Raw genomic sequence first — 12,246 nt, forward strand, 5'->3', positions numbered from 1 at the left:
GAATTTTTGACACGAGCATGTATTACCTTCAAAATTAAAAACTCTAGTCAAAAGTCAATAGTCACTAACTCAAACAAAAACACCCTATCTTCCTTCCTTCCTTATGCAGGAAACCTCAGAACACAAGGATGTGGATGAAGACTCACGATTCTAAGCAACTGTTTAGCTGACAGCTCTCTTCTTCCCAATATCAAGTCAATTTAATAATAATTTTTAAAAGATCAAGTGTAATGACATAAATAAAACAAAAATAAAGGGGGGAAATACAATTATCAATTGTCAACATGTGAATTATAATGTACACTGTTCTATTTATTCTATGTAACATGTGACTTAACAACATAGATGAAGGATGACACGTATGTGCACGTTCATACAGCAGCCAATACATGGTGATTGTTAATAGTATGTTTAGTACTTTTAATTCTCACAACAACCCAATAAGATTCCTGGTTCATTGACTAATTACTGAAATTATTGAAAATATGGAGAAAATTTTAGAGTGGCACATAGTAACTGAAATCTATAAACAATTGAATCTACATTTATGACCGATACTCCTAACTCTTTTATAGATTTTGTAATGAGATATTTTTATCAGAAATGGACCATGAAGAAGCTCCTGGAGAATCTTCAGGCCCTTGGTTCCAAAGGTCATTCCTTCCGGGTAATCCTTCCTCATGCGTCTCTCTCTGCATATCAAGCGCAGGCGATTCAGAACCTCATGCCTTCGCTCTGCAAACAGCCTGACATTTCTGACACCTCGCACACCCCTTCAGATGCTTACCTGTCCAGCAGCAGCTCCAGCACTTCTTTAGTGGAGGCAAAGCCTCTGTATGTCGACAGGAAGATGCTGATATAGGTAAAGTCATTGTCCCCAAAAGCCGTCAGCAGGTTCTCCACGAGCTTCTCCAAGGTGCCAGCTTTTATGGTCCTGATCTTACACGTCTCATACTGACTGACTGTATGTCCCGGAGGCAGCTGGTCCCCTTCAACCTGTACAATAAATTCATGATTACACTCAGGAGAAATGACTCCCTAAAGTAAAACTGGAAACACTGAAGTAGTTGAAGCATAGCCCGTCATGTATTCCCTTGCTCTCATTTAACTTCCCTACAGGAAGTCAGGTAAGGCAGTCCTCTCACCTGTGAGTGTAGTACAGTGTGATGGGGAGGGAGGGGGGTGGGTTAGGGGTGGTATGTGCATTCCCTTCCTCTCTGGAAGTAGAGGTACTACTTCACAGAGGTTACATATGCTTCTGCTTACTTCCCTATCAAGAACTAGGTTGCTGGCATATTCTGTGAAGAATGTTTTCTATGACCCCAAGATCGAGTTTAGCAAATATTATCAATCATTCCCTTTGTATTGTTCCGGGGTAAGTTTTTAAACTCATTCTCAAAGACAGCTCCTACAATGGCGTGCCGGAACTGATCATACTGGCTTTGGAGAGCTGACTGTTAAATTTTCAGATTTGTGTGAGCCAGATGACATCATGTTGAGAGCTTGAAAAAATCAGCCACGGGAGGGATATGTTCTTCACAGACATCTAGGGAGATCTGACCACAATCTGATGTTCTTTAGCTCATGGAAGGCAATACACTTTCTGATTCAATATCATCAATCAACAGAGTCGGCTGAGAAGTGGTGGAACCAGGCAGGCCTCAGCTAATGTCTGACGAGTCATGGAAAGGGTAGGTGGGTGCAGGACGCCTGCCTTCTGGAGACTTGCAATGTACAAGAGAAAACATTTCCTTGTGAAAAACAGCTATCACATGAGAATGAAACTGTGAAAAGTATTGGTAGGTATAACTGCACCTTGGAGATGTAAACCATAACACTTAAGAACTGATTAGTGATAACATCTGTAAAGCTTCAAAACTGAGTATGCGGGAAGAGAAATAAACTTAAGAAAAATACCAGTGTGCCTTACATTCTACAATAAATCTATGCCTAACAAATTACACAACAGTGTGACTTCCAAAGTTTAACCTGTCCTTCACAGGCATGGGGAAGATGACCTACAGAGAGGAACTTTTTCTAAAGCAAATAATCATTCCAAGTGATGCAATCACCAGGTGATGTCTCTGAACTGTAAGTGTGAACTATTTTATATCAGATTTTCCTAAACTGAAATAATCAGACATGAAAAGTAAAGAAGAGGAGAAAAAAAGAGAACCGAATCAATGATGACACTGTGCTCATTAAGTCACATGTTTGCTATTTCTTCACCTGGCCTGTCAAAAGTTAAACCACTGGGAGGAAATTAGCAGGCGAGATTGCTTTCTGTAAGGCCAAAGTAAAGGCCATTACTTTTAGAAGGGGCTTAGAATAGCTTAATGTCATCACGGCTAACTGTTAGCCAGAATTAATATTAAGACTCAAGAATATGCGATGGATGACTTGATCTCTCTAATTTTTCAAAGATACTTTTAGTTTACCAAGGAAAGGGTTCTGGTTCAGGCAAAATACCAAGTGTTTCTTTAGGCCTGTTAGGCCTGTTGACTCAGATCATGGCCTTACAATCATTCTTTATCACTCTATATGTAGTTTTAGAACAGGGCTAATAGTACTCATCTGTCTTCCAGGAGCTTCAGTTAACTTTAACTAGAAACAATAAATGAAGAAGACATATGGTTTCAAAGTCTAATTATGTTTTTAATTACTCGGTACAGTGCTGTCCTAAGTGTGTGCTGTAAAACACTAGTTCTAAAACCAAAGGTCCTGCACTCAAGTTTGGAAACTATAAAGTCCAATATGTTTCTTTGCTGTAGAATTCCTTAAAGTTTCTAATATGCTAACATGGTATGAAACTCCAAAAGAAGGGTACGATATATGACATTTCCTAATGGATTTCCCTTTTGTCTCAGAGCATCTTGAGGAACATTGGAATGAACATACTTTGGAAAATGTTAGCTTAGTAAGTCACTATGATGCATTTAAAACTTAATTCACATTTGCCACTTTTTACTTAAAAAAGAAAAATCAAGATATTATAACATAAAATGTTAGTTTTTATCTTCAAATATCTATGTTCCAAACTTATGGTTACCAAGGAGGGGAAAGGGGGGTGGGATGAATTGGGAGATTAGGACTGACATATAATAAAACAGATAACTAATGAGAACCTAATATATAGCAGAGAACTCTATTCAATGCTCTGTGGTGACCTAAATGGAAAGGAAATCTAAAAATGAGTGGATATATGTATACGTGTGACTGATTCGCTTTGCTATACAGCAAGAAACTAACACAACATTGTAAAGCAACTATACTTCAATAAAAATTAATTTTAAAACAGCTATGTTCCTTTGATCTCTTTCCTAATACCAAAATTTAGGGATATTTTGTGTTTTTTACTTTGCCACCTCAAAAGTTCTGGTCAAAATAATGATCAGTCTGATAATATTAAAAAGTAGTAGTTAAGGGTGGTTAAAAATCTGCTTGTTACTACAGGTGACATGAGTTTGATCCCTGGTCCAGGAAGATCCCACATGCTGCAGAGCAACTAAGCCCGTGTGCCACAATTACTGAGCCTGTGCTCTAGAGCCCACGAGCCACAACTACGGAAGCCCACATGCCTAGAGCCCGTGCTCCGCAACAAGAGAAGCCACCGCAATGAGAAGCCTGTGAACCACAACGAAGAGTAGCCCCTGCTCACCACAACTAGAGAAAGCCGTGGGCAGCAACGAAGACCCAACGCCGCCAAAAAAAAAAAAAAAATCAAGTTTCCTTACCTTGTGACAATGTCAGGGTTCCCTTACCAAACAATTTTGTAATTTGATGATTCTTATTTTACTCACAATGCAAATTCCACTTTAAATCTTTTCTTATTGAAAGTAGTAACTATTTAAAAGAACTAATTTTCCCCTAAGCATTGATGTGGCCAAAAATTCAAACACAGAGAAAAACGCTTGTCAAAGACCCTGATGAAGTGGGTCCCTTTTCCTGCCAGAAAGCAGATTTGGCAGGAAGCCACGGTTCTCCCTTGGGAATGGAATCATGTTACCCATTAACCCAGTTGCTTCCCTTCACTCCTCCTTATACTCTGAAAAAATCTGGGCATGCATGCTTGATCCCCATACGTCTCTTTAATGGTTTCTGTTCCTCAGTGTTTGCATCTGTACGTTAGGAAGAACTGTGACTGAGCTAACAGAATGGCTAATAGAATATTCTGAATATTTAGATTTTAAAAATCGTTCTCTAATAGCAACCAGTGAGCATCAATGGCAATATCATAAAATGAAGTAGAGGAATTGCTGATGCCTAAAGTCATTCTCAGAAAAATTAACAATGCATGTTAAGGTGTCAGAGCAGTTGCTTACCATCCTTTCCTGTGCATTTGCTAAGTACCCTAATATCTCTTTGCTACAGCAGTGGGGAGGCCAGATTTCAAAGATGTTTTAATTTGCCGTACATTGAAATAAAGTACATTTTTATGAAATGAAAATTTTGTAATTATCTGCTTGTTACTGGAATTGAAATAAAATTATACAAAACTGAAACACACAAAAATACACTATGCCTATGGTTAGAATGGAGAAGCTAAAATTGTAGTTGCATCTTTGCAGCAAAGTATTCAATAGCTACATGACCCTTCAGAGACTTTACAGTCTGTTTTTGTTTGTAATATCTCAATACTTTTGAATTCTAGTTTAAAAGAATAGTTGGGAGAGGCGGTAGGGAGAGCCTTGGCAGACAAGTGTTTAATAACCCAGACTTAGAGAGCAAGACATGGAGGGCTGAGCCTGCCCTCTGGGTTAGCACGCTAACAGGAAACAGCTCAATCTGGATTTAATCAGAGACCATCGCTTTACTGACAAGATCATGATATCGAGGCCACAAAAATGTTTCATGATTGTTTTTCTGGCCAATCCTTCTGCCATTAGAATTCAGCTTTTCCTAAGAGAACATGTCTGACTCCTATGGGGTAAATATCTAAAACTCTACCCAACTGACCTAGCCATGGAATTTCTATAATTACCAATTCTGACATAAGGGGGAAAGGAGAAAGAGGACGGGAGAGATGAAATGTGCCATATTTCAACTGTGTTTCCAGTCATTGAGAAATAAACTCTTTCGCCCTCAAAAACATAAACTGTTCACAACTTGGGTGTTTCTGACTTTTTTAAAAATTGCCTTCGATCACAATAATCCTTTAGTCATCTGATACTTTAACAGGGAACGTGTTAAGTAAACAACCTCATTAGACTGGAGACAGTAATGAAGTCCTCCTCCAAGCCAGGCTTACTCTTCAGTACATCAGTTCTCAGGCATCCTGGCCTGAGCAGAAACGTAAATAGTGAGCACTCTTCCAGTCATAACTCCCAGAGAAAATCTAAAACCCAGAGCCAAGGTTTTACAGAACTGTAAGAATAGCACGTTGCCCTCTGTACATTCATCCCAGGACACCCAGGGTCCATTTTAGATCCTCTATTCAAATGCCCTATAACCACCACTCAGAAACAATAAGAAACCACCACAGTAGAGAAAATGCCATGAGATGACTCACAAACTCTGATCATTTGTCCATATTGCCCACATATGTACAGATTAAATGTCCTTGTCATGTAAAGGAAAAATGTGTGTATGTAATGGCACAAGGCAGAACATTACGAAGAGGCCAGTGCATCTGAGTACAGAGATCTATATACCCATGGGACATGGAGAGATGCAAGGCACAGTCTATACGAAACCCTAAGGTACGTGATGTCAAGCTCAGTGTGAGCTTCTACATCATGTGAACGTCTACTCGGGGTGTCAAGTAATCTTTTTTGCTAGGCTAGGGTTGCCAGGATGCCCAGCTAAATTTTAATTTTGGAAAAATAATAAATAATTGAATAATTTGGGAACATAAGTATGTCTCATGCAATATTTTGGACCTACTCATACTGAAAAATTATTTGTTGTTTATGTGAATTTCCAAATTAACCTGGCATCCTGTATTTTTATTTCCTAAGTCTAGCAACTCTATGCTAAGTGCGTACAAAGGGTACAGGATGGATCTCTCATTTATTCACCTACTTATTCAGCCACACATTAAACGGTGCTATGTGCCAAGCACTGTGCAAGGCAGTGGAGATACAAAGGTAAATAGCATGTCGTTGTGACACCCAGGATGTTCACTCTGATGGAGGAAACAGACACAAGCCATTATAATGCAATATGAGTCAAACAGCAGAGAGAGAGGCGGAAACCATGGAAGAACCAGCAGCAACTCTACCTAGAAGCAGCATCTGAAAGTGACTGGAAAGATAAGGATACCACCCACGTGAAAGAAAATTGAGAAAGGGAAGCCAGATTTTTGTGAGGCAGAGGCACTGAATTCCACTTTAGAAATGTAAAACTTGGGAGTTCCCTGGAGGTCCAGTGGTTAGGACTCTGTGCTTCCACTGCAAGGGGCACGGGTTCGACTCTAGGTCAGGGAACTAAGATCCCACATGCCATGTGGTGAGGCCAAAAAAAAGAAGAAAAGAAATGTAAAATTGGAAGTATCTTTAGGATTTTCCAATGGTACAGCCCAACAGGCAGTCAGAATCCAAAAGCTGGGGAGAGAGGTCTAAGATGGAAATATACAGGAGTTACATCAATAAAAACAGCTTCACACTCCATGCAGAGTGTGTAGAACAAAAATACTAGAGGGCAGAGGATGGCATCTGGAAGAATACCCAAATTAAGAGGGTTCCAAGAGCAAAGATGTCAAGCACTAGAAGAAGCACCTGGATATGTGGCAAATTTACACTCACCTGATCTGTGGCAGCACTTCTGGGCAGAGAACCCAGAAGTAATCTTCACTGCCAGATTCATATATATGCCAACATATGCACCTTCCATCTAATTATGCAAGCACATCGCGGTCTAGCCAGCAGCATGCTGGAGCCAGCCTGTCCTGCTTGCAAGAGCTGATTGCACACATTCCTCAATCCTACGTCCCATGACATCATGTTAGTAGTGTGCATCCGGCCATGGTGGAAATATCTACACCATGGAAATTGGCAAACTGGCTACAAACTGGGGCTCTGGGTCTGGAGAGCTAATTTATCAGCACACCACTGCCTAGGAGTCCCTCTCGGGTTATGGCGATGGTAAATTCAGGAGAGACTTCATACTGCTAGCACATTTTTCTCTTTCTCTGTCCACTCCAATTAAAGCATTTGTGTGGTCACCAGGACCTTTGACCTTGTAGAAGATAGAAAATTATGCCTCTGAGCTAAGAGAATAGTAGATATGTGAAAGGAGAAGAGGTAGAGGAGCATGTGCCTGACAAATAAACGTGCTCTTAAAAAAATTACAAGATTCCCCAAGAGTTGACTTCGCTTGAAGCCACTCGTGAGAATGTGGTCAGATTTCTACGGTGAGCGTGCTTCATCCTCAGGAAAATGCTGAGAGAGCTGCAATAACAAACAAGGGCCAGTGTTTAATCAGACAGAAATCCCAGCCCCTTCCGCCATCCTGTCTCAGCAGGGTTTCCTAGATCACCCCACAGAGTCCAGGAACTCTCCGAGGGGAAACAGGAAGTTGTGTTCTCCATCGCCTAAAAGATGGTCATCCTCCTGGCTGTGAGTCGGTTCCACCCAGTGTTAACCCACGACAGACTGGATCTTCCTTGATGCAAACCCCTACTGCTGGCATTCTGGTCCTCCTCCTTTAAGGATTTAAGGAGTCTTTAAGGAGGCAGATTCAAAAATTAAGTGGATTTAAGGGAGTTTGAAAACTACGTTTTTCAAACAAAATAATTTCACTTTTATATGCTACTTTGCTGCTTGAGACTCAGAATGCTAATGATTAAGAGGTTATGAATTAACCCAGCTTCTGTTTCCATCTCTGAGGCCAATTCACCATGGTACCTAGGGCAACAACTTAAAGTTTCAACATCTTGGTCATCGACTTTGCAAAATGAAGAAGTCACATGCTATTTTGAGAAGTTCAAGGATTTAGAGTTACAGGCGGGGAGGGAGGTTTGAACTAAAATAGTCACTGCTGCATGTGCCAAATGACATCACAAATCGTCACACAGGGGTTTTAGTGTCCAGAGTGAACAACTCCCTCCTCTCTCCCACATTCAGACCTCAAATGCCCAAGGTCTTCCTATCCTGAGGTCACAGGTTAACAGGCGCCCTGGCTAACTGGAATTCATTCTGTTTTTGTGCAGCCCAGCCAACCTCTGTCTGAAAAGGTCAGCAGGGGGTAGTGAGCTTCTGTGTGACCTAATATTCTCTGTGAATGAAGCCTGCTATGAATGGAAAGGCTCCCTCACAGCCCAGAAGCTTCCTCAGCCCTCCAAAAATCCCAAAGACAGTTCCATGGGGCTTTACCTCCTGGTGAGACGTAAAGTGTTCCTTCACCAATCTTTGGGGAAGCAGAGGATGGCAGCTGACTCAGCCGTTTCCCAACTGAGTCATTGGTTTGATCCCTCTTCTGCATACCACATTACAGAATCTCTTACTCTCCCCACTTTCCTACGGAATTAGTTCAGTGTGAACCAAAGTAAACAAGTAGTTTCTACTATTACTATCATCTATTATAACACAGGCATAAAAATCAAGCCCCATTATCAAAATGCCAGCAAAATCATGATTCCCCTGGACTTCAGAATTCAAGGAATGACTCTATCCAGTTTACTCCTTTTCCCTTCCAAAAATAAATCTTTAAAGCCTATGTGGACTTATAAATTCAAATGTAAAGTTGAACTTTACAGTTCCCACAGAGCCCTGGGACAGAGAGCCTCTGGCAAGCACTTTATCCCTCAGCACTGCATTCGGCACAGGTAATATTCCAAGATTATGGGCTTGTAGAACTGGCTACCTACAGAGTAAGAAGGTATCGTTCAAGCACACTTTCAGGTGAGCCAATCTAGGGCAAAGTATGAAGACCGATTTGGTTTATCTTGAGTACATCTCTCTGAAAGATACACTGAAGTAAACTGGCTTTTTAAAAAATAGGTTTTCCTAGTCATAAGCTCCAAACTAATTCTAAGAAAATCATCCTCATGCCCTAACTAAAAAGGAAGAGAGGGTTAACAGATATTTATTGAGCCTTTATAGGTTAGCTGCTCAATCCTTACCACAATCCTTTGGTATAAGAATGATTCTCACTTGGCTTGAAGACACTGAGGTCTGGAGAAGTGAGGGGTCTCACCCAAAGCTAGCCAGCCAATTAGCATAACTGACAGAGTCAGGGTATAAAACCAGCCCTGTCTTTCTATCACAGGGTGTTGCATTAAAACGCAAAGCGACACAGTATTGGGTATTCAATCCCCTCATTTGTACTCCCAAGACTATCAGAACTCAATAGGCCAGAATCTCCATGCTTCATAGGACTGTTGTAAGAAAGAGACAAAATTAGATAACAGATCCGAAAGCATGCTGAACGGGTACAAGAACTATTCAGGATTCTACAGATAAAAGACAATTGTATGTAATACTAAAATCCTTCTGTTTTCACTTTCTTTCCCCCACTCCAATTACTTTCACCAAAATTCGGTCTCATTACATCAAATATTCTCTGGTATTATCCCTCTCACTTCCTGACACTGACATCTTTCACACCTAAAGGTTTTAAAAAAGAGTCTTGTGTTAAACACCCTCTTTGGAGGAAAACGAAACTCCTCCCTCATTATTAGAGTTTCTTAAATGAGTAAATTAAGTCTAAGAAAGATGAATGACTTTACTCAAGGGCTCAAAAGAAGCCAGGAGAACAAGGTCACTAAGCTGAATGAGAAGTTACTGGATAACACAGTGTAGGATCCCTGGGGGTTGGGACTTCTAGATATTAATTAATTTTTCTACCTGCTAGGTTTACAAATCTCTCTAATCATGAGGCAATTTCCTTATATTTTTAGAAAGAAAGGAAAACAAGAGCAAAATGACAATATGACTGATTATGCGATATAGCCAGACAAAGTGGCAGGTTTGTAAACACTGACACTTAATAAAAACAGATAGAGGTGAGGGCAGAATATAGAGAGAACTGATACCTGGCCAAAACACAGATCCAATTTCCCCAAGCACACAGAAACTTTTGAAAAGAGAACCATTTTGTCCACTAGATTTTAATGTGTCAAAAATACATGTAGGACTTCCCTGGTGGTGCAGTGGTTAAGAATCTGCCTGCCAATGCAGGGAACACAGGTTAGAGTCCTGGTCAGGGAAGATCCCACATGCTGCGGAGCAATTAAGCCCGTGAGCCACAACTATTGAGCCCATGTGCCACAACTACTGAAGCCTGCATGCCTAGAGCCCGTGCGCCACAACAAGAGAAGCAACCACAATGAGAAGCCCATGCACCGCAACGAAGAGCAGCCCCTGCTAGCCGCAACTAGAGAAAGCCTGCACACAGCTAGGAAGATCCAATGCAGCCAATAAATAAATTAATTAACTGAAAAAAATGTAAAATAATTGTTAATTGTAAAGAAAATATTTATCTTCCTAACAATATGTTCATCATTCCCACGGCTCATGACCCACTCTTGACGTCAGTCAGTAAAAAGAGTATTAAAGGGGCTCCCATTACGCAAAGAATCCAAATGAGGGGCTAAGGGAATGTATAAAAGAAAGGAAGGACTATACTCTTTAAAAACTTAACAGTAGAGGTTATAATATGAATGTGAATTTTTTCATTTAATTGGATGGGAGGAAAGGAAGTGTAGAGCTTAACATTAGTAAAGATTTAATAAATTAAATGCCAGGTAAATAAGCAGCGGCCTTACAGAGAGAATTTCAGCACTGATGGGGATAAAGGTCTCCTGCACCCCTGAGCTTCAACCATAAGGAAAGCATGGAACTAGGTTCTGTTTCTAGTGCCATGTCAATTAATCTTCAAATACTTGTTAGTTACCTCTGTTTATCTCAGCATGAGTTAGAATAACTCTAATTTAATTGTTTTTGTTATTTCCTAAATACGCTTGAGTGGATCCGCTCATTCAACATGTCTCTGTTAAGTCCCTACCCTGTGACTGCTGAAAGCCAAGGTAACGACAGAGAACCAGACAAGAGGAGGGGACTCACATAGGTAAGTCCCCTCATAGGTAAGTCCCCTCCTCTACGACTAAAGGAGAAGAAAGCAGATGTGTGAGCCAGCATGGTTGGATCTGGGCTTGGTCTTATGAAGCCCATTCCCTAGAGTCAGAGTCTTCAAATTACCCAATTCTGAGAGCTTAAAGCTACTCCCCAAGGAATACCATAGAGAGATATGTCCATGATGTGCAAATAGAAGCTAGACTATATAGAGAGCAATTCTTTCTAATCAATACTATATAACCATAAATAGTAATTGAAGATGGAGTCATTGACCAAATTAAAGTAAACATATACAGTCCTCAGCCGTTGCTTCTCTGTGACACCTCCAGCAGTGCTCTGGTAACAGACCAATGGACTGCATTATTCATTTGTATAGATTAAATCAGTTTTACTTCTAATCAAAGGCACTACTCAACTTCTTAAAGGTAACAAATCAGACAGTATGTTCAGAAAAGGGTCTAAAGCTTTAGTTATAGTAGTTTGAGTTTCTGAATCTAAGGTAGTTTAAGATTTTTTTGGTAAAAGATGTCACTAAAAACAACGTACATTTTGGAATTTGTCTGTATCCTTGAACACACTAAGCAGGTTTCAAGAGAATCACTTGAGATGCTGGGTAAAATCAGATTCCTGAGACCACATTCCAGAGATTCTGATCAGTAGACCTAAAATAAAACCAAGGTATCTGCATTTTAGCCAGCATCCCAGGTAATTTTAAATCACTACTAATTTACCCTTTGAGAAATACAGTGCTTGATAATAAAACCGAAGATGAGTAAGGTTTATTGCTGGGATAAAGGAGAAGTTGATTAACCAATATAAGCTTAGACAAAGTCGTGTGGCCTCTCTTAGTCTTAGTTTCCTCATTTGTAAAACTGGGAATAGTTTTTCCTTTACTCACCTTGACATCTCAAGGATGACTCCCAAAATATGTGGGATAGCTTTGAACTGCTTGAGATAAAAGAGCTATATACTAAAACTAAGGTATCATTAACACTCACTCAATGGCCTGAGATGCTTTCAAGCAAACCATGTGATCTTTCTTGTGTGTTTACCTTATGGGTTTTCCAAATTCAATGGGTTTTCCTACAAGCAGGGAAGGTATTACATGAGGCTGCAGGGTTTACTTCTGCCCTCATCACTCCTCCACCTGGTTGCCAGTCCCACAGAAATGTTTTGGCATTACCTCCTGGTGTATCCCCGTGGAACTGGCTCTGAGGATCCCCTCCGGGAA

General features: G+C 40.4%; 1 protein-coding gene across 3 annotated transcripts in view; it reads right to left on the reverse strand.

The window, feature by feature from the left end:
- The window catches only part of RGL1 (ral guanine nucleotide dissociation stimulator like 1), a 161,954-nt gene that overhangs the window by 88,802 nt on the left and 60,906 nt on the right, over window positions 1-12,246 (reverse strand). For all 3 annotated transcript variants that reach the window (XM_057729176.1, XM_057729175.1, XM_057729177.1), the window contains exon 3: window positions 788-996. In XM_057729176.1, coding sequence (XP_057585159.1) covers window positions 788-996 — 209 coding nt within the window. The remainder of the gene's footprint in view (window positions 1-787; window positions 997-12,246) is intronic.

This window comes from Hippopotamus amphibius, chromosome 3 (genome assembly GCF_030028045.1).
Source record: "Hippopotamus amphibius kiboko isolate mHipAmp2 chromosome 3, mHipAmp2.hap2, whole genome shotgun sequence".
NCBI classification, from domain to species: domain Eukaryota; kingdom Metazoa; phylum Chordata; class Mammalia; order Artiodactyla; family Hippopotamidae; genus Hippopotamus; species Hippopotamus amphibius.